This window comes from Aethalodelphis obliquidens, unplaced genomic scaffold (genome assembly GCF_003676395.1).
Source record: "Aethalodelphis obliquidens isolate GAN/ISIS:26980383/991018 unplaced genomic scaffold, ASM367639v1 scaffold23, whole genome shotgun sequence".
NCBI lineage: Eukaryota > Metazoa > Chordata > Mammalia > Artiodactyla > Delphinidae > Aethalodelphis > Aethalodelphis obliquidens.
Window position 1 is genome coordinate 18,893,704 of NW_020837967.1, and position 22,937 is coordinate 18,916,640.

General features: G+C 46.8%; 1 protein-coding gene and 1 long non-coding RNA gene across 11 annotated transcripts in view; one reads left to right on the top strand and one right to left on the bottom strand.

Moving 5' to 3' along the window:
• Window positions 1-5,863: 5,863 nt before the first annotated feature.
• LOC113628360 (uncharacterized) lies at window positions 5,864-22,832 on the top strand. 8 transcript variants are annotated; one of them, XR_003436019.1, is made up of 9 exons: window positions 5,864-8,062; window positions 9,626-9,750; window positions 11,290-11,499; window positions 11,941-12,041; window positions 15,098-15,341; window positions 16,303-16,410; window positions 17,443-17,712; window positions 19,611-19,827; window positions 21,450-22,832. It is a non-coding gene; the product is annotated as an uncharacterized LOC113628360 (long non-coding RNA). The 8 variants fall into 8 exon arrangements; XR_003436021.1 differs by having other exon boundaries at window positions 17,443-17,562; XR_003436020.1 differs by having other exon boundaries at window positions 17,626-17,712.
• The window catches only part of FRMD4A (FERM domain containing 4A), a 299,962-nt gene continuing 287,101 nt past the window's right edge, over window positions 10,077-22,937 (bottom strand). For all 3 annotated transcript variants that reach the window (XM_027121910.1, XM_027121911.1, XM_027121912.1), the window contains one exon: window positions 10,077-13,370. In XM_027121910.1, coding sequence (XP_026977711.1) covers window positions 13,268-13,370 — 103 coding nt within the window. In that variant the 3' untranslated portion in view covers window positions 10,077-13,267. The remainder of the gene's footprint in view (window positions 13,371-22,937) is intronic.

Consider the following 22,937-nt stretch of genomic DNA (forward strand, 5'->3'; position numbering starts at 1 on the left):
GGAAGGAGGAGGAGTCCCGAGAGACCAGAGCAAGGAAGGCAGCTGCCACTAGCAGCAGCATTTAGGGTGCGCTGCGACTCTGAACTCTAAGGAAGAACTTGGAGGAATAGAAAATCGGGTTGATAGCGGTGTGACTTCTTAAAGTTAAGTGTTTCCTTCTGGTGGTCTCCTGACCCAGTCTAGCCCTTTAGATTGTCCCGGGATTTGACACCAGTAAATACTGTAGCAATACAATTGTCTTTTTATATGAAAGAGTGGTAGCTTTGAACTCGGGGGATTCCTATCACTGGCTCCTTTGCAGCCCTGCAATAACTCCCTTTAGTGCTTCTGGACCTAGAAGGGTAGTAGAGCTAAGTGGGGCAGATTCAGTGAAAGGGGAGCTCGGGTTGAGCTGCGGCCGTTTCCTTTGTGCAAATATCTCGAAGAGCGTAACTTGGTGGGTCATGCCTCCCTCTTCCCGCCCTCGTGCGTGGAGCCCCTGGAGCCCCTGGAAGAATGTCTGTCCCATAGAAATTCATGGTATGGAGTCACATTGGGAGGCTTCAACTGAAAGCACCTTCTCATGGCAGGTGTATATAAGAGTTGCCAGCTGTCAAGAGTCAGGAGCCAGCTCCAGTCCCCGGAGGGTCGCTGTGGGAACACCATCACGGCAACTGGTTTTCATCACACACTCTGCAGTTGGATTGGCTGAGTTTTAACTACGCAGTAGTCCTGGAATGGTTAACAGTAACCTTAAAATCTTTTGAAATTTAAAAATAAGTTCTGGTGGTGTGGACCAACTGGGGGAGTGCAGTGTGGGCGGCGGCAGCTGTGGTGTGCGCCGAGCCCATTCAAGATTCTGGGACGACGCTCATTTAGAAAAAGTGTTTTTTACATTTACCAGAACAGTTTATCATGAAAGCATTGGTTATTATTTTTCCACAAACTCTTACGCAGCTTGTCCAGACTACTCCTTGTGTTGATGGTAATGGTTACTCTGTTTAACTAGGCCACTTCCTTTTGTTTAGTCTGTCCTCTCTGTCCTTAAGCGCCAGCTTTGAAATAATTGTCAGCCTTCGCACAGCATTCAAGGTGAACACACTGCTTTGACCACGGACGGCAGCTAAGAAGGTTTGAGCTGCTTCCTGAGCGTCGTTGGTGATCACACATGCAGTCACCGAGCTTCCTGCCACCACAGTCCAGTCACTGGCTCTCCTTGCCCTCTGCACGCCCAGATTTTACAGCTTGCCAAAACCAAATTGCCTTTGCTCTCCAACTGCCCTTCCCCTGAGGCTTAGGAGACACCATAAACCATGATTGTTGTCGTCGGAGCCTGGTTTCGAGATTCTGCCATCCTGTGAAGTGGGAGGATTAAAGTTGTAGCTTTGAAACGTTTTGACCACAACTCACAGACAACAGTAACAAGTGTGTGGACACCCAGTATTCCTTGCGTATATGCATATGTAACAGAAGCACTGACCATACCATGTGCGGTACGTTCTTATGTTTTCTTTTCTGTTGTGTTTCTTATTTAAAAAAAAAAACATGCTGGTTGTGACCCTCTCAAGTGGCTCACAGCTCATTAATATGTTGTGACCAGCAGTTTGAAAACCATAGATTAAAAGGAGTTATCAGTTATGGAATGAAATGACCTGGTGGATAAATTCAGGGCAACAGGACTCTACTTCTTTTTTATTGTTTTAATACAAAGAGAACACTTAGCTCTCAAGGTTAATGTGAAATTTAGCAGATGATAAAACCTCAAGTACTTCAAATGTTAAATACTTTTGAAGTAATAATTCTTATTCAAATGGGGAGACTTGGCCATAGAAGAAGCACCAGGACAAGCCTCATACAATCCTTCTGTAAGAAGTTTGGCAGTAAAGATAGGTACAGCCTTGGGCTGGCTGTACTCTGTGTACAGCAAGAATACATAAGATACTGTAAAGTAAGTAAGAGGTTGTTTAAAAGCATGAGTTAAGATTGGGGCAGAGATAGCAGGAGTCAGGTATTATTAATCAGTTACCCGTTGAAGGTTTGTTTAGCCCTTTGAAGATTACTTCCTGAGAGTCAGGGCTAGATTACATTTCCTTTATTGTAAATTTTTTTATTGAAATGTAACATATACAGAAAAGTGCATAAATCAGAAGAGTACCATATCATAACTTTTTTCAAAGTGAACATCTCCCAAAGTAACTAGCATCCAAGTCAGGAAAGATAATGTTATTAATGCCCCAGAAATCTCTTCGTGCCTCATTCTAGTCAGAGCCATGGTCCTGATTTTCATCAGGACATTTTCATCACCCCAAAGAGAAACCTGGTACCCATTAGTAGCCATTCCCTGAATGAGTTAGTTGGCTTGTTTTGTTTTCTTTTTTTTTTGTTCTCTTTTCTTTTTGCGGTACGCGGGCCTCTCACTGTTGTGGCCTCTCCCGTTGCGGAGCACAAGCTCCGGACGTGCAGGCTCAGCGGCCATGGCTCGCGGGCCCAGCCGCTCCGCGGCATGTGGGATCTTCCCGGACCGGGGCACGAACCCGTGTCCCCTGCATCGGCAGGCGGACTCTCAACCACTGCGCCACCAGGGGAGCCCCTGTTTTCTTTTTGAATTTTATTTTATTTGTTTTTTATACAGCAGGTTCTTATTATCTATTTTATACATATTAGTGTATACATGTCAATCCCAATCTCCCAATTCATCCCACCACCACCACCCCGGCCTGCCCCACCACTTTCCCCCCTTGGTGTCCATACGTTTGTTCTCTACATCTGTGTCTCAATTTCTGCCCTGCAAACCGGTTCATCTGTACCATTTTTCTAGGTTCCACATATATGCTTTAATATATGATATTTTTTTTTCTCTTTCTGTCTGACTTCACTCTGTATGACAGTCTCTAGGTCCATCCACGTCTCTACAAAGATCAATGGAACAGGATAGAAAGCCCAGAGATAAACCCATGCACCTATGGTCAACTAATCTATGACAAAGGAGGCAAGAATATACAATGGAGAAAAGACAGTCTCTTCAGTAAGTGGTGTTGGGAAAACTGGACAGCTACATGTAAAAGAATGAAATTAGAACATTCCCTAACACCATGCACAAAAATAAACGCAAAATGTATTAGACTGGACACTATAAAACTCCTAGAGGAAAACATAGGAAGAACACTCTTTGACATAAATCACAGCAAGATCTTTTTTGATCCATCTCCTAGAGAAATGGAAATAAAAACAAAAGTAAACAAATGGGACCTAATGAAACTTAAAAGCTTTTGCACAGCAAAGGAAACCGTAAACAAGACGCAAAGACAACCCTCAGAGTGGGAGAAAATATTTGCAAACGAAGCAACTGACAAAGGATTAATCTCCAAAATATATACAAGCAGCTCATGCAGCTCAATATCAAAACAACCCAAGCAAAAAATGGGCAGAAGATCTAAATAGACATTTCTCCAAAGAAGACATACACATGGCCAAGAAGCACACGAAAAGCTGCTCGACATCACTAATTATTAGAGAAATGCAAATCAAAACTACCATGAGGTATCACCTCACAACAGTTAGAATGGGCATCATCAGAAAATCTACAAACAATGCTGGAAAGGGTGTGGAGAAAAGGGAACCCTCTTGCACTGTTGGTGGGAATGTAAATTGATACAGCCACTATGGAGAACAGTATAGAGGTTCCCTAAAAAACGAAAAATAGAACTACCATATGACCCAGCAATCCCACTCCTGGGCATATACCCAGAGAAAACCATAATTCAGAAAGACACATGCACCTCAGTGTTCACTGTAGCACTATTTACAATAGCCAGGTCATGGAAGCAACCTAAATGCCCATCGACAGACAAATGGAAAAAGAGGATGTGGTACGTAGATACAATAGTTCTTTATATAGTCTGGCTATGAGTCGTATGTTAGATATATGTATTACAAATACTCCCACCCTGTGGCTTGCCTATGCATAGGGGAAATAATCTTGTAACTAGCTCAGGCATAACCTTTGTCAGCTATCTTTGCCAGATAGATTTTATAAAAAATCATGTGAATCTTAAATAACATAACCTTTTCATAGTGGCGTGCCTGAGTGTGGGATTTGAGAGAAGAGGAAGTCGTGTGAGTTTTTGTACTTTTGTCAAACTATAGTTTTATGAGATTACTGTTTCATTAAGACTTGGTTTGTATTTTTCTTCTTTAGGTCTGCAAGTTTATGGGCCGTATATGTGTGGTGTGGACACTGCCAGCTGCTTACCCTGTTTTCATTCTCCTCTCCTTTGCCAACAGAGCCCTACTTTGTGCAGAGCTGCAGTGAGCACAGTAAAAGCTACTTGCTCTCCTGGGACCCTTTAAAGTTAGAGTTGGTTTTGTGATAGGTTCTGCCAATAAATATGGATAGAAGTCTTTTGGGTGGGACTTCCAGGAAACCTGTTGCTTTTCTAAAAAAGAAAAAAAAAAAGAGATAGACTTAGTTAACAAAAATGTTGCCCTTTCTTCTTTCCTAAAAAGTGGTCATGATGCTTCAGTGCTTTGCAGCCATCCTGCAGTCTTGATGGTGGGAGACCCATGCTAGAGATGGTGGAGTCAGTTCTTTAATGGCATCGTGGGCATCATTGTGCAAACCTTGAACCACTGTATTAGTCAGGGTTCTCCAGAGAAACAGACCTACAAGGAAATTGTATATATGGAATTGATTCCTTTGATTATGGAGGCTGAGAAGTCCCATGATCTGCTGTCTGCAAACAGGAGAGCCAGTGGTGTAAATTCCAGTCTGAAACCAAAGGCTGAAGATCCAGGAGAGCCTATGGGAAGTCCCACTTTGAGGGAGGGAGAGGACCAGCGTTCCAGCTCCACGGTCAGGCAGAGAGAGCAGCTTCTCCCTTACCCCACCTCTTGTTCTGTTCAGGCCCTCGACAGATTGGATGAGGCCCGTCCACACTGGAGAGCAATCTTTTACTCAGTCCACCGATTCAGATGTTCATCTCCACAAACACCCTCACAGATACACCCAGAGTAATGTTTAACCAGACATCTGGGCACCCGACTCGCAGTCAAGTTGACCCATAAAATTAACCATCACAGCTGCCTTCCTCTGGGCCTCACGTTCTGTGAGGACAGTATTGGGTAAGCTCCTGCCGTTGTGTTTCCATATACTCTGCAGAATTCAGTCCCTAAGCAATATACATGTTACTCAGATGTCTCAGCTTTCAGAACCATTGAGGCGTGTAGCAAGTGTGTCCCGGTGCCCTGAGGTCCCGTCTGCCCCAACGGGAGCAAGACCTGACTCTGCCACGTCCACGTCCTACTATGTATGATACACGTAAGTGTAACAGTGTTAACGGGAATGAGCTCTGGATATCGGCACCAGGTCATTTCAACTGCAGAAAAGCCATGAACCAAACGGACGTTAAAGGCAGTTCAGAGACAGCCAGGCTTCAGAGCAGATAGAGGTCTGGCCTGTGGTGGAGATTCTTGTCACTCCGTTGGACAGGCATCTAGCTCTTGTTCTCTCGTGTTGCTGCCAGATCTCCATTAGCCTTAGAAATGACTTTGAGAGGAATACACTCCCGAATACCTCTATGGATGAGAAAGGTGTTTGAGAAAATGCACGATTGTGCTTTCATTTGGGGGGAAAGTATCTTTTTTTCAAAATTAATTAATTTGTTTTTGGCTGCGTTGGGTCTTCGTTGCTGCGTGTGGGCTTTCTCTAGTTGTGGCGAGCGGGGGCGGCTTCTCGTTGTGGTGTGCGGGCTTCTCATTGCGGTGTCTTTTCGTTGCAGAGCACGGGTTCTAGGCACATGGGCTTCAGTAGTTGTGCACACGGGCTCAGTAGTTGTGGCTCGTGGGCTCTAGAGCGCAGGCTCAGTAGTTGTGGTGCACGGGCTTAGTTGCTCCGCGGCATGTGGGATCTTCCCGGACCAGGGCTGGAACCCGTGTCCCCTGCATCGGCAGGTGGATTCTTAACCACTGCGCCACCCGGGAAGTCCCGGGGGAAAGTATCTTGATATGCTTCTACCTGTTATCACCACGGTCCCTTCTAGAACAGTAACTCACATTATGCTAACGTGGGCTGAAAGGGTACATGTGTTTTTTGCAAAATTATAAAAAACTGTGCTTGCCTCTCCCGTGGCACCTGCCACACCCTGCTTCAGGATGAGACCCTGCTAACCACCTTTCTCCTTTGGTGACTGGCTTTCTGTTGGGTTCTACCGATGGTGGGCCACGAGGGAGATGGGAACCCCGAGGAGGGAAGAAGGGGCCTGTTCCTCGATGTTTGCTTCCTGTCCCTGACGGTGGTGGCCCAGCTGCGGGTCGCAGCCCAGCAGTGACAGTTCATTCCTGGAGGAGGTGGTCCTGGCCTGCAGGATTGCCACACTTTCATAGAACCAGCTTTGCCTCGAAAATTGCAGCGCCGTCAGCCCGGTGCCCCTTTCAGACATTTGTATCCCGGCTCCGTGAGGTCCTGCCAAGTCCCGAGGCACCGGTACCAGCTGCGCGGTGTCCACGCCTCAGAGGTTTGACTCCCAGCTCCGCTTCTAGGTTTTCAAAGCCCCTTCTCTGTTCCCCAGCCCTGAGGGTGCTGGCTGCTTCCCTTGGTTATCATCTCTGTCACCTCTTCAGTATCCTGTTAACAACCCTTGATATTCAACCCTTTCTGTTAAAATAACTGGCATGGTCTTGGCCTCCTGATTGAACAGGCAGCCGGATTTGCAGTTCCTGCGTGAGGGGGAATGAGGCCGGGTCCTCTCCCAGCACCCCCAGCTCAGATTGGCTTCCCACTGGCACGTGTGGCCTTTGCTCCTAGATCCTGGGATTCACCCCAAGCGTGGAGAACTAAGACGATGGAGAAACGGGTATCTCACCTCCTGTCCGGTCATGCAGTCCTGTCTCCTTCATTCCCACTCTGCTCTTCCTCAGTCTCTTCAAGACCTTCTGTCCACTCAGTCTTCTGCTCTCTGCTACTGCATCGTCACCTTCTTGGCTTTGCTTTGCTGTGTAGTCCATCTAGATCCCATTGTCACCACTTCACTTAATCACCAGGACCGTCTACTCTCCTGCCCTGTTGCCCTCCGGCCACACTGCACTACACAGCCTGGGCCTGGCACGTTCCATCTGTCCCCTCCCGCGCCCACTAGCAGGTGCCACTGGAGGGAGTTCACATGCCAAGCATCGGGTGTCACCTGGGCCCCAAGTGATGCCTGGAGGGCGTTCTCCACCTCCTCTCCTCTCGGGGCTGTTCTCACCTGTGACTCTGCTCCAGCCCGACCCTGCCCTCCTTTCCTGTCTAACCTGGAGGATGGCCTCACCTGTCTTTTCTCACACCGGGTTGAGTATGGAGGCAAAGCTTCAGGTCTGTTTCCCACACTCACCACCTGTTCTTACCTTACTTGGAGGAGAAGGGGTTGCTCCTCCTGTCATGGGCTAGATCTTCCGCTGACCGACCTTGCTTACCCAATACTGTCCTCATGACACGTCTTCTAATGTGCCATGTTAATTTGCTTTCATTTTCCCCCCCTCCTTCTACTCCCAGGAGGATATATATCTTCTAAGGGCAGGGATTTCACATCCATGTGGTTGACCATGAGATGAGAAGGAAAGTCATCATGGTTGATTCCGAGGGTTTTGGCCTGAGCCCTGGAAGATTGGAGTTGCCTCTAACTCAGCTGAGGAAGGTCATTAATGGAGCAGGTTTGGAGGGAACGTCAGAGATTCAGTCTGGATGTGTTAGCACATTAGACATCCATGTGGAGCTGTTGAGTGGGCTGGAGGATTGTACCAGTTTTAGAGCTGAGGTCAGGGTACTGGGAGAAACACAGGTGTCCTCAGCATAAGACACTTAGAACCATGGACAAGATGAGAGCTACAGGAAGTGACTGTGGATGGTAAAGAGGAGGCCTTGAACTGAGCTCTGGGGCACTCTGGCACCCAGACCTCGGGCAGATGAAGAAAACCCTCAAGGAGATTGGCAGGAGGAGCCCTGACTGTGATAAGGAGGAAAACCTGGAGGACACGCTGTCCTGGATACCAGTGGCAAGAGTGTTTCCATGAAGGACGTGACAGGGACCAGCTGTGCCCATTGCTACTGGTAAGTCACATAGCACGCGAACAGAGGATTAACCATCGGATTTGGCCTTGTGGGGAGGCATCCTTGACCTTGACAAGAGAGGTTTTGGTAGAGTGGGAGGAATGGAAGGATGATTGGAGGGGGTTTGATAGAAAATGGATGAATGAGTGAAAAACAAAAGGAACCTACTCTTCTGTGGGGATAAAAATGTATGGACAGAAAAATGGGGTTTTCTGATTTAAAAAAAAAATCTTGGTGCAATTGCACGCACACGGGCCCTATCGGCTAACCTGCCCACTGTTTATACTCCTGAATTGCAGCCCAGGTCCTTCAGCTGTTACCTGAACAGATAGTGACTGTGCTGGGGGTGTGATTTTGTGCAAGGCAGAGAGGTTATACCACTGCACGTCCTTTCACCTTTTCTCTGCCATCTCTGACCAGGCAGCTCCTTGAATGAGGGATGAGTGAGGGATCCCATTTACACACTTGCTGACCTCTTATCCATGGGGCTCATTTTACTCTCTTCCTTCTATCTGTTTAATGCTGGTGACCTCATTTCCCCTTCAGTCGTGGTCGTGTGCCTGTTTGTTTAGTCCACGAGAATGTAAGGTTTTGAGGACCTGGACCCATCACACAATATGGAGTGAATGACTGGCTTCAACAGTGGGCCCCTGCCTGCTTGCTAGCCCACATCAGGGGCTCTCTGATATTCCTCTTTTTAGAGAGAATTTTGTGTCTGAGCCTTTTTGAACTGGTATTCTGGGAGTAAGTAAGGAGAGGCCTGGCTGTTTCTAGTGCTTTCTACGGCAATCAGGTATTTACTGTGTTCCCTAATAACCAAAATAATGACTGTTTGGAATTGCCTTGTTGACACAACGTAAGGGGAGTGCTCGTGTGTGTGCGTGCGTGTGTGTGCGTGCGTGTGTGTGTGTGTGTGTGTGTGTGTATGGGTGGTGAAAGGTAGGAGGGAGTGGGAAAGAAACGGGAATGTCCCAGCGTCCTGTGGGCCAGCTGCTTTCACGTGATAGAGCTTAAAAGGATATAGATTTCTTTCCTGAGCGGTGACATATTTACATGGAAAAGGCTTAACAGAAGATCCTATTTGTTTGCAATCAGTGTTGATCACCTCGGTACAGAGGCCCTCGCTGCTTTGCCAAGGACAGGCTTAGGAAGTATAAGATGCTGTCCTGATGGGCCTGCTTCCAGATGTGCTTCAGGTTCTCAATGGCTTGTTTCCATTTTTGGCAGGGGTTAACCCACACTGGTGGCAAATGCTTCAGCAAGGCTTTCCATCCCGGGATGCTCTTGGCTGCCAGATTTCTAGTTTCATGCTAGTGAAGAGATGCAGTGTGGGTTAGGGGGCCAGGGATGTAGTTGCAGCAAAAGCTCCGCTAAAGTAAGCCAGTCCCCGATTTGCCCATCAGTGTGGGCTTTTTGTACCTGCAGGCCCAGCGGGCTGTTGCTTTGGTGATAGGATTTAGAGGGTGGGTGACAAGAGTTTGAGCTGTGGTACGAACAGCAGTGGTAGTAAAGAGCCTGAGCTTCCTGCCTGTCTCCACAGTTGGCCCTTTTTGTCCTACACAGAACCAGGGACCACAGGGGACAGAGACTAAGGACAACGACCTCCAGAGCCCAGATGCCCTCGGTGTTTCTTCCACGTGGCACTGTCCTGTGGGAACAGTACCCAGCCTAGCACATACTGCACACAGGTAACTATTTGTCATGAGCAGTGATACAGATACTAAAATAGCATCCTAACAAGGGCTGACCTCTCATCTCAAATCCTTTTTGTAGTAGGAGGAATACGTAACAATATATTTGTATAATTAAAAAAGGAAACTAGAATAAGAGGGAATTAGCCTCTACTAAACAAACCAAGCTTGTCTACATGATGGAGTAAGCCACTGAGAATATCGTCTATATAGACTGACTTTAAAAAAGGAGCCCAATGGGGCACAGGCAACTGAATGAGAGATCCCTGGAGCATGCGTGTTTATCACTTAGAAACAAACAGAATGTCCAAGAGGCAACTGAGATCTTTTCATTTTGAAAATGCTTTAATAAGTGTTGACAACACTGTTTTGCAAAATGTAAAGGTACTATACAAATTCTTAATACAAAAAGAATAAATTAAAAGCAGATTTCTTTTTAATTCTGCAACTTTGTCTACAACATACATCTTTGTCATTGATTACAGTTGAACAGAATCCAGTAAAGTCATTTTACATGCTCTACAAATCAGTTTCAGGAGCAATCTAATCCTTTCTTCCCCATTATTAAACTAGAGTCCATTTTACACGACTTGTAATAAACTATTGACATTAATGTATATGTAAAACTTTACACCTAGTTAATTAAGCAGTAACTGGTCATCTGATAGCACCTGGATGGGGTTTGCTATATGTAGAACTAAACTAATACCGAATGAAAACAACTTGGAATTTGAACGGTTTCAACACTCACCTGCATATGATCAAATTAAAAAAACCCACCTGTCTCACAACAAAGTCTGACGTAGGTGTTTTCACCAGCCTTCTGGCTAAACAGGCAGTTTCTTATACGTATCCAGACTCCTATAGGGGCTTTATATCAGACCAGGGGTTTCATATTTCATCTTAATTTGCTTTAAAGAAATAGGGGTATATAAGGAGCTTGCCAGTGCTTGTGTACAGTAACTATATCATTTCCCACCACACTGATCATTAACCACGTCAGTCTCAAAGGACCAGCATTTTTATGTACATCCTGTAGGAACTGAACGCAGCTCAACAGTAAAACCTGTTTTACTCAATCTCCGTCTTTACTACCAGACCATCATACCGTTTGCCTGAACTGTAATTCTGCCCCGCTATCCTGCCTCCTTTCCTTTCTGCCCCCCGAATCCCACACCAAAGTGTTTAGAAAGAATTTTCGTCTCTCAGTCTTCGTAACCCAACTGGGCTAAAAATTTATCCGACTGACTTCCGACTTGATTTCAAACTACTATCCCTGTTGTATCATCCGCAGTCTGTAACCTTGTCACCTCATCTATTTCCCTTTTGACTTTTCCTCTGGGACAGAGTTCAGTTTGATTATTCATGCATCTTCTTTTGGGAGAAAGAATCTGGCCCAATACAGAATGTTTCCGAATGGGGAAAGAAAAACCTGCTGTTTGTAGCTCTGACCATCAAAATAAGAGCAACACCCCTCCCCGTGTCAATCCCCAGAATCGTTTAATATCATCATAACCAATTTTATTTACCCTGCAGGGTTTACCCCTAAAGCGATCTGTGAATATTAATCCCTTCCGCAAGCTGATATCACCAACCCAGCCGTGCACAGAGCCAGGGAACCCCGGCCCTGAACCGTCCAGCCTGGCCCCAGCCTGCTGTGAGCCCCCAGAGGAATCCCACAGTGCTCTTCAAGCTGCAGCAGGGGGAGCACCGTGGGTATTTACTGATATTTCATTTTAACCAATGGTAAGTGTCCATTCTTACCCTCTGGGTCTGGTAGAGTCTATTGTTTATTCTTGGATTACATATACATAAAAAACAAAGCTTTTTCTTGTTACGCTAAAGCTAACTTCAACTCTGCTTGCCCACAAATCTACCCCACCCCAGCTCCTGTCTCTGGCTGTCCACTGCCTTTCCAGTAGGAAGTCATTACAAGTGAGAAAAGAGATTTCCCCCCCGCCCCGCCACTTGCGCCAATAAGCACAGCATCCCACCTCTGTGGAGACCGTGTTTGTGCCATTTGAAATAACCCAACTACGAGTGTGCACTTGTTAGTATTATAAAAGTATTTTTGAGGCCTTTGAAGATTGATGGCTTTCCAGTTGTGTGTTAAGCATAGCTCAAAACACATGTAAACGTGCAGCTCCCACACACCTTTCTTCTCTCTTCCTTTTTTGGTCCCTGCAGACCATCGGGACACATCAAGGTAGCTGATGTCGTAGGCATATGGGCCCCCTGGGAGCTGATACATTTTTTCAACCCTGCTCTGCCTGCCAGCTAGTAGACATGTGAGTACAGTCTTCCTACCTAAGGGCATAGTTGGGTTCCTGCAAGAAGTGACACGTTGGTAACCGGGTGCCATTGGATCTGAACTCTTTGTCACACAAGTGCTAACAAACAGAAAATGGGCTACGACAGTTAAACACTTGAATGGATCGCAATGTGCTTTTTCCCTTGGCTTCCCATAAAAGATCAAATGAAACACCTTGTGAGAAAAAAACAGGATACACTTTTACTGGTTGTTTTAATGAGAGAGAACCACTTTTGGCAACCATCACCTTACGTTTCCTACAAATCCCCAAAGGAAAGCAGCTTTGTGTCTTGGGCTGAACCCCCCATGCAGGCTGGGGCTAAGCGGACACTCCGCTACTCCCCGTGGGTCTGTTCTCCTTGGGGTCCAGACTCATGGAGATCCAAGTCAGCAATGCCAGCCAGGGGTCCCCCGACGTGACCATCACATTGGGTTAGTTTTCAGGCTCTCGATGGAGAGGGAGGTGGAATGTTAAGGGAGAGGGGTGAGGGGCACACGTTACAGATGGTTGACTTTCACGTGTGGGATGCAGTAGCAGTTGAGGATTTAAAAGAGATTTCATTGCAGAAAGAACGTCTTCCTCTTGGCCCCTCTTAATTTTTTGTGTGTTTTTAGTTTTTAATTTTTTTAAATCTTTGGCAGCATAACTGACTGTGATCCGTGGATGCATCTCTGATGTGTCCAGCTTCTGTTTCTGTTCTTCCTGCTCCCGCAACAGTCACTCCTCCCAGGAAGTATTTCAGCTGTCCGCTGAATACTCCCACGGGGCATGGTCTTCACCGAGTGCTTGGTGGGCCTCCAGGTGGGCCCCAGCTTTCACAGTCTTTCTGGATCACCCTGTACTTAAGTCCCCTCTCCTGGTTTCCACCAATGCCACTAGTCCACAGGAGTCCAGGCCAGCCAGCTTCCCTGATGGTTCCTGGCCAGGGGGCTGTCACGGCAGGGGGGAGCCACCAAGGTGCCATTGAGGATTGGTGCCTGGCTCTCTGGGCAAGGGAGCCAGGGGACACACAGTGGGACCGGAACCTTCCAGAATGTCTCCCCAGTCAGGTTTTTGGAGGGTGAGGGGGACGCGGAGACAGGAGAAGAAAAGTGCTGAGGGCCGAAGCTGGTGCAGGTGACACTGCGTCTGGGTAAGGCAAATGAGAGGCAGTGAGGTGATCTCAGAATGGCGTCGAGGCGGCCAGATTGAGGCCAGCTGGCTCACACGAGGGTCCCGGGCTTGGCTTTTTCTTGCCCGTACCACTGGACATCAGCTAGTTCTGGATAGAGGGAGGGATCCAGGAAACAGCTATCATTGTAGCTCCTGCAGGGAGTCCAAGGGCGAGAGGAGACAGTTAGGGGGGAACGTCACTTGGCAGTCTGCGTTCAGAAGTACGTGTCCATAGGGGCCGATAATGATCACTCGTCTTCCCCGTTCATAAGGAACCAGGCCTGCGGCAGTGCTGAGCGCACAGCAGGCTCGCGCAGACTGGAGAACATTCACACCCAGGGGACCTAAGCCTTGTACATGTGTGGAGGGAAACGGAGCTAACACTTAATGCAGTGGTCCTCGGGCTCGGCTGCATGTGGGACTCACCCGGGAACCCCCAAAACACCCACCGTGGAGATGCAGGTTTAATTGGTCTGGGCTGTGCTTGAGTGTCCGGAGCTTTCAGATCCCCCCACATGACTCTCCCATGCGGCCAAGGCCCAGAACCCCTCCGGCTGGAGGCCTCAGGATTCTTTTTTTTTCTCAGAACACTTGCTTGCTTTGTCCTCCCTGAGATCCCAGGTGTAACCAGCGTCCACCAGATTTTTATTCTGTCCTGGAAGCACATGCGAAATGGCAGGTTTCCCTGTAGGGAAACTGAGGTGATATTTTGAATGGAGTCTTAGTGCTGTTTATTTGAAATAACATGTATTGTTGTGTGATTATCAAAAAAAGTATTGAAAGTATATAGAAAAGTGTATAGAAAAGACTTTGTAAAAAACAGACTTGCAGCTGTGCGTCACGACGCAGGTTGGGCACAGTCGTCCCTTGGTATCTGCAGGGAATTGGGTCCAAGAGCCCCCCCCTGGATACCAAAGTCCGAGGATGAGCAAGTCCCTGATACAGACTGGTGCAGTACAGTTGGCCCTTCGTATCGGTGGGTTCCTCATCAGTGGATCGGAGGGCCAGCCGACTGTATTTGTTGGGAAAAACCTGAGTATAAGTGGACCTGTGCAGCTCCAATCTGTGTTGTTCAAGGGTCAGCTGTGGTCTTTGCATATCAAGAAGCAATCACATGGATATGCTGATGCCCATGATCGTTACTAGGCATCATTATTAGGGAAAACGGCCCCTCCCCACTGATCCTGAACTAGCTCTTTGAGGGCTAAAGATCACACTTTATCTCACTGAATCTAGGAATGGGCTGGAATTTGCCCAGGAGGTGCCCAGACGCTGGTTAATCAGCCATGCGGCCTGAGGAGATGGGGTCCTACCTTCCTCTCCCTGCCCTGCGGGCCGCACGCAGCCCCTGACATGGGCATGGCTGACCTCGGGGCCCTGTGCAGGAACAGCTGCAGAGGGGCCTGGATTACCACCTGTGCTCTTCCTTTGTTTTGAGCTTCTACTCCTAGTAACTTCTGAGTGTTCATTTGTGCTGATTCCTAAAGGGCTGAAACCTGTAGGCCTTTAACCACAGCCTTCGGTTTTTGGAATAGCATTCCTGGGAGGGACACGGGTCTGTGCCTCTGAGTTAGTAGGTGTGGGTTTGTTCAAGCTGGGTTTTCAAGTTTGACCTCCCCAGAGCACACGCCGTTTTAGGGGTAGAAATACTTATTTGGAAACAGCATCAGGACTTTCCATAAATGTCAGAAGATGATTTCCTCCCCTGCCGCTGATCTCCCCATGCCCTGTGCTACGGTTATGGCTGGGGACGGGTGGCAGGAAGAGACTCAAAGGAAAGCAGGTTTCAAGAGCGTCTTCAGGACAACCTCGTGAACCAGTTTATGACTGAGAATAAGCCATCATCGCCATTTTTCTGTTTGATTCGCTGATTTCTCTAGGAACAAGTGGATGAAGGCATTCTGGATTTCGTGAAGGTTTCTCATCTGGCTTTTAAAAAACCCATCAACGCTGGAAAACCCAAGGCCTCTGTGAGCATACCATGGCCTTTAAAGAGAGTCCCGTGCCTGGAACCCCTGAAATATATACTGGGGTTAATACACTTAAAGGTGGCTTCAGAAGCAAAGTAACATCGAGGCCCTAATTCCGGAACTGGCCCTGCCCGTCTGTCACTGTCTTCCGGTGGTAAGTAGCTGATTCCGTCCTACCCACCCTGCAAACTCTCTCTCCACCCTGATAAAACTGACCTGTGCAATCGTGCCTGAGGGACTGAGAGTCTTTTCGTGGCAAAAGGTGGTTGGATCCCACGGTGGACATACGCTGTTCATTGGGGGACAGTCCCTCCCTAACTCTGCGTCGTCCTGGTGGTGGTTTCCACCAGGGTGTCTGCCCTACCCTCACTGAGGGTGGCCAAGTGGCCCAGGGCGGGGCCAGTTAGAGTCCTCTAACCCGTCACTGGTCAGAGATGGGCAAATGCCCGAGCAAGGCCAAGCAGCTTTCACACTACAGGGCTGTCCACTTCCTCCCGAGGATGTGACCGCCAGGAACAGGAAGTAGAGGCAGAGATGGAGAGAGCACGCAAGCTCCGTGCTGCCCGCAGCCACGAGGCCGGTGCGACCATGCAAAACCCGCTAGTTTGTAAAAGAACAGTAGAATCCAAATCCTGTTTCTGGAAGCTGGACTCAATGAAGGTTACGTGCTCAGTGTGGAGAAGACACTTAAGGTTTTTCATTCACCTAAGCTCCAAAGAGCCTTGCTTTTTCTTTTTTCCTTCTGGTAAGAATTATCTCCCCGAAGTTTGCGTTTCTAAGAGCTGGCCTAGGTAAGAGTTCCTGGAGGAGACCAGGTGGAATATTCACAACTCAAAAGCACAGGAAAAGAATGGGAGTTCCTCCAAGAAGGACTTTACTTTCCTAAATCCAGTCTTTTACAATGTCTGCAAGCCTTTTGAGGTGAAGAAGGGATGTTTGGGGATTGATAAGAAAAAGGATAGGTAGGCTTTGAATTGCTTCTAGAGCTGCATTTCTGTTCTTGTAAGGACTAGGTTTGTAAGACAAGGACAGTTTCTAATTCCATAAGGAACTGGGTTGCAACTTGATGAATGAAGCCAACAAGATCTTTAAACTTGAACTTGTTTTTTGGACAGGGGTGGCAGCCATGGGATCCGAAGGCGACTTCTGATTTCAGGCTCCCTCCTTGTGGTTGGTCTGTCCGACTTGATTCAGGACTTGGGCAAGGACACATTGTCCTTCTGGTGAGTACCCTTTTGGTTTCTGAATTAGAATGCACTTGGTTCACATTCAAACGTGTAGTTTTCCTGAGAGCAAAACTAAAACAAAAATTGGAGGGCATGGGTCAAGCCCCTAACGAGAGACAACTGTCTCCAAAGCCCAAGGCTCCCGGGTAAGGATAGGGTGGTCACAGCCAAGCAAGGGTCACAACAGGTCACAGGCCACCTGCAGGAAAAGTCCATGTAATGAGACCCCTGGTCACGGGCAAAGCTGTCCACCAGGACAAAGAAGTATCCTGTGAAAGGTGAACTGTCAAACAAAACCCAAGTCCCAGCCCTAAGCTCACGCCTTAGGCTATAGAGAATGTTTTCTTCATTCTAGGAAAAACTCCGCAAATGGGATCCCACTCATCTAAATGCTTTAAGGGCGCCCCCCACCCCGGCCTTAGGAACCACCCACAGCACTTCTGTGTTAAAAATTTTTTTGGTCTGTCTGCACACACAAGGACCAATCTTACTGAAGACAAACTAAAATGGCAATGGTCACCATGAGGAATGTTCCAGTTAGCCAAGACCGTTCACTTCAGAAGTGCACCTGGAAGCCAGGGCTCCCCAATCAAGCAGGTGGCACGGGACACCTAGTTCAATTGGCGTGAGGAAGCCTCCAGAAGGCTTCACTGAAAGATTCATTGCAAAAGGATCATGAAACAAAGATACAAGAGATGCCCAAAATAAGACTGTAAGACTGATGTTAACTCCTACTCTCCCCTCTCTCCACCTTGCCTCATTATACTCTCCTCCGTCTGCACTGTCTCCCCACTTTGAAGAGACTGCGTGACTGTAAACAAGGTCATCAAGTTGGTGGCCTTACGAACACTCCATATCTGCCCTCAAAGAAGGACCCCCATTTGGGCTCTCCCAGGGTTGATGGGACTCCATGGATTCTCCTGTAACTGCTACCAGTTATTCCCTTCAACAGCCAAGGGGAAACTAAAATTAATGGAAAACCTTGCCAAATTCTGGTAGATTAGTGGAGCTATACTCTCTAAACCCCAGTTGTTCCAGAGCCTGCAGATGGGATCCTGGTAGATCTGGCAGAAGCTGGAAGGGGTGAGAATTCTGACCAGAGTCAGCTCTCCTGAATCTCTGTTTGCAGTGCCCAGTTGAGAGAGAAAGGTAAATCGTTCATGTCCCTTCCTTTCCAAATCCAGACCCATTGGTTGATCTTTTCTCTCCCAGGGACAGCTGTTGCCTTCTTGTTTGTCTCGTTTTGTGTCCTGAGAACTTGGCTTGGCGACCGTCAGGTTGGGCAGATATAACAGAAATGTAAGTTGCACCTTACATTGGTGGATTAGTGCCAGCCCTCAGGGGAACTAAGTCTTTCCTTCTTTGGGAGTGGCTCTGGAGCTTGGGAGAGTGGTGTCCTTTGCACCCTCATTGGGAATGCCTCTTGCATTCATGGGGTCTTTCAACAGGGCCAGGAATATTTACTGTTTGTCCCCCTGACAAGATATTTAAAAGGATTGTTTAAGTAGCTCTATGGTCAGAAGTTGGCCAAACTGCTGGACGCTGATATACAGAGCCCGTTAGGAACTTTTTAAAGGCTTTGTCCCCTAAGTCAAAATGAAGCTATGTACCCAGAGGGAAAGAAAAACATTCCAAAGACAAAGCTCTAAATCTAGAGGGTAGGAATCTCTTGAATTCCATCTTAGTTGAAGATCTTCTCTCTGATCTAAAGAAGCAAATAGAAGATAATGTAGTTGGATGGGCTACGATGTCATTCACGTTGCAACCCAATTCCCCGACTGTCCTTGTCTTACAGACCTAGTCTTTACAGGCACAGAGATGCAGCTCTAGAGGCAGTTCAAAGCTCACCTGTCCTTTCTGTCAATCCCCAGACATCCCTTCTTCATCTCAACAGGCTTGCAGACATTGTAAAATACCTGGATTTAAGAAAGAAAAGTCCTTCCTGGACGAAGTTCCATTTTTTCTCCTGTGCCTTTGAGTTGTGAATGTTCCACCTGGTCTCCTCCGAGAATTCTTACCTAGGCCAGCTCTTAGAAACACAAACTTCAGGCAGGTAATTACTTCAGGCAGGTAATTCTCACCAGAAGGAAAAAAAGATGGGGAAGGCTATTTGGAGCTTAGGTGAATGAAAAACCTTAAGTGTCTTCTCCACAAATAGTAATGAAAAGCGTTAGCCATCTGAGCAGGTAACCCTACCTTACTCCAACTTCCAGAAACAGGATTTGGATAAAAGTGTTCTTCTATAAACTAGTAAGTTTTGCATTATTGTACCTGTCTCATAGGTAAAATTTTAAAACAAAAGCTTTACGATCTCTGCATCTGTCTGTATGTTTATCTATGTACATTGTATGTTTGTAATGTTTTTCTACCTCTGGTATTGCCAAAATTAATTTGCAAAAGAGCATATTTAATTGGCTTAAAGCAAAATAAGCGATTATCAAATTAAGTATTCTAAAACTCTGAAATACAGAAACTTAACCCAAATGTTTTTCAAGTTCGCATGATCTAGGAAAAATCTTTAGTAAACAAAAGCTAACTTAAGTTTGTTGGTTTAATTAAAGTAGGTATGTTAAATATAGTGCATATGTACAACTTGTATTCTACCTGGGTTTATTAGTCAAATAAGTTCACGTTAATCTCTGTTACAAAATTTGTCACCAAGGAAGAGAACTTAAGATGTTGGCTAGCTGTTTAATGCCTCGAGAAATTTTCATGACTAATCTAAACAGAATTGTTAAGAACACAGGAACAAATTTCTCACTGGGTAGACGTTTTTTCCTGTTGATAAGCAACTGCCTCTTTTGTAGCAAAGAAATTACTTCAAAACGTCATCCCTATGTGGGGCACCCCCATCATTTCTGCATAGTGACTGAGGAACTCATTTTACTGGCCAGGTAATCCGAGAACCCTGGAGAGTCCTTCTTAGGCTATACAGGCTGCATTCAGGACTTGGAGAAAAGACTAATGACATCATTAAAACCCAATTAGGAAAATTTCCTGAGACTTTGACCAAGGTGCTGTCACTGGTCCTTTTGCATCTAAGGTCCTTGCCTTTTGAAAAACCTAAGCTCACTCCCGAGGAAACAGTACCTGGCAGACCCATGCATCTGCTTCAGTCTCCATACTGTGACCCTCAAATTGCCCAACAGGACCTATTAAAAAAATGGCTAGTCATCTATTCTCTATTCCTCCTACAGGTTAAAAAGCGTATTACAGCCTGACACTGACACCCCTCATGACCTACTTCCTGGAGAATACAGCCACTGGAAAAGACCCCAACTAAAGGACTCCTGCTTCCCTCCTTGGAAAGGATCTTTTCTGGTACTGCTCGCCAGTTCCTGCACAGCTAAATTTGAAGGCATCCGGCCCACCTGAAAGGAGTAACAGGACCAGAATGAACCAGCAAAGCCACAGGTGATCTCACACTTAAGATCTCCCGGCACCAGAAGCAGACAACCTCGGACGTAGATAGACAGCTATCCCAAGACAACGGGCCAGGCCTGTGTAACTTAACTTGATTGCCGCCACTGTTCTCTTTACTGTGGAAATCATGATAGGGGAAGTTAACCAGACTCCTCCACTTATCTGTTTTCTCTCCGGGTTGCCCGTGTCTTCCAGGCAATTGCCAAGCGAGGTAACCTTTCAGACGCTGTATTTGTCATTTAAAACTCCGATCTGTCTGTAAGGTTGGAGACTCCCCGGTCCTTCCTGTGACCTGATTTTCCTTCTATCACCCTTGGTACCACCTTAAGCACCAGCTGAGTCCCTTCGATGTCAGCTACAGTGTTAGACTTTTGCAGCCCGGTCTCTCAGTGCCTTATTTTTACCTTTCTCCGATCATAACTCTCCTTGCCCTGTCTGACACAAATGCCTTGTACACCGTAGTACATTTGTGCCCCCATGTTCTAAATCAGATTTCAGAGGATTTGTCTCTTACCTTCTGAAGATGTTACACTGCTTAGGTTTATTGTTCAGTTACATGGGAAGCGTTGCCAACTAAGTGATGATAAATCTTCTTGGGTTATTTGTATTTTAATAACACTTAATTATTAATATAATTAAGTGTTCTAGAAATTGCGTGAAATTCCTAGAAATCTGATATGTCTTGGTATAAGGTTATCAGTCATAATTCTGGTTATCTTAAAATATTGTCTGTCAATCACAGAAATAACCAAATTTCCTTGTCAATTCCATTATAATGAACTCTCATCAGATCTTTAGCACTGGGCATTTTTAAGTTCTTTTGTCATTGACAGACAGTTATTGTTTTACTCTGACGCTTTTGCAAAAGTGAGATTCATGGCAAGGAACCTACCAAGAACTCTTGACCACCACATGGCTGCCACATCACAAGGGGCCAAACCTTGGGTACGTATTTCACACCTGATGAAGGCTCCACCTGACTTCCGGTCCCGTGCAAAAAAGCTGCAGCCCTCAAACCAATCAAACCGACCAGCCACCATCGAGACAGACAAACAGACTGCTTCCTCCCAACATGTCAGACCAAGAGCGTGTCTGCCTTTCCATTCTGCCTTCCCTCTCTGACCGTCCTTTTCCTAATTCTCACGCTGTGAAGGTTTTTATGATTCTTGCTGTCCATCTTTTTTGCTTTGCTCTGGCCTGGAAAGATAATGCCACTGTTCACATATCTAAGGCCATTGCAAAGCGGGCTAAATCTGAATTATCATGATGCCAGTGATTACACTGTTCTGTCCATCACAGACTGCTCCCTGATTTCCAATGCCTCCGTTTCTCTGGACCAAACAGCCAGCCCACCTTTCTGTTGTGTCCCACTCCCTAACCCTGGGGATCTACTTCCTTGTCTCTGGTTAACACCCCGGGGAACCCTGCATCCAGGCTCTGTACAAAGAAAGGGACGCGAGGCAAGGGAAAGAGAATAAAACACCTGTGCTGTCTACAGACCCTTCAGGTGTACTGGCCTCCACGGCTGTCACCTTTTGGGGCCTGAGCCACAGATGGAAACGGGAATTACCGGGAAGCATTCAGTGGTTCAAAATCTGCTTCCTTTGGTGCAGCCCTACTCCGCCGGCCAGGAGCTGATACAAATGAGGCCACGACCAGGAATCTCTCCTTACCTCTTGAAGATTACAGAATCTGCTGGTAAAGCAACAGCTGCCCAATGAAAATCCCTAGACTCTCTGGCCAGAGTTGTTCTTGAAAATAAGAGAAGCCTCTGGTTGATTATCCTTCAGCTGAACAAGGAGATGCCTGTGCTGTGACCAGCACTGCCTGCTGCACCTGGATCAACACTGCTGGGGAAGGTGAGACTCAGCCACGTGAGACTACTGAACAAACCAGTCACTTTCTCAGGCCAACAAACCAGCCCACGGGATCTTTCTTTGGGGATTATTCTGCCTATAATACTACAGCAGTCGCCGTAGTGTGCTGTATCCTCGCAAAAGCTTTAAATGCAACTTTGCAGCCGCTAGCTACCAAGCAAATGATCTCCCTCAGAACAGAACATACGAAAAGGAACGAAGAGAATGACCGACTAAAAGACCATGAACCCAGTGCCGTGACCTGTGAAGACCACACAGAGATGCAGCAAAAAAAACCCGGTAAGAACTCCACAGCCACAGCTGGGAGTAGCGCTAATGCCTTAAACTTTGATCACTTCTCTTAATTAGGCTCAGAGTCTGATGAAAAGGGGGTAATTGTTAAAAACAAGACAGCAGACCCAAAATGAAGTCGCTTAGGCTAGGTTCCATATCACCAAACCGAGACTTAACTTTATAGTTTCAGCTCCCCCAGAAAGGAGTCTTTAACCAGTCAAATCGGGACTCGCCGGATCGGCACATCTGCCCGACAGACCCCTGCCGTCCCCTAACGGAGAGCGACTGGGCTACAACCAACCCGCTTTTTCAGCTGGTGTAACTTCCTCGTTCCCGCTTCTTTCTGCCTGCATGTCTTTCGTTTTGTACAGCTCCTTTCTATCTGCCTGATTCATGAATCACTGAAATAAAGCCAGTAAGCTCTTTCAAATATACTCAGTCGAATTCTTTTAACACCATCTTCCTCTCAAAGGCTCAGCCCCTGTTTTCCGAATCCCCCATCTGCCAGCTCAGGGCACTTGCAGTAAAAATTGTTCCACGTCTCCCCCCTTTGGGTCAGGATCTTGTCCTACCCTACTTTTCAGGCTGAAGTCTCGCTCTTTCTCTACAGCAAAATGACACTCTGCTGTTCCCCAGACACCCCTGCTTGTTTCTGCATCTGTGCTGCTTTCGCCCTTGAACTGGCCTCCACCCTTCGAGACCCCCTCCTCGCACCCCGGGCCTTGGAAGGGATCCCTCTCCCCTTGGAAACCTTTTAGCATTTTGTTTAAAGTCTCAGGGTATTTAATACATAAGTGCTGCAAGAATCATTTTTTGATTGAATAAACTTACCACTTTTTTTTTTTAGCCACTTCTGAATGGTATCTTTTTTAGTTAACCCTTGAAATGCTTAATTTCTTAAATTCTTAATTTCAATACCTTGTCTCCCCCTGAGGACAGGAACCAGACCAG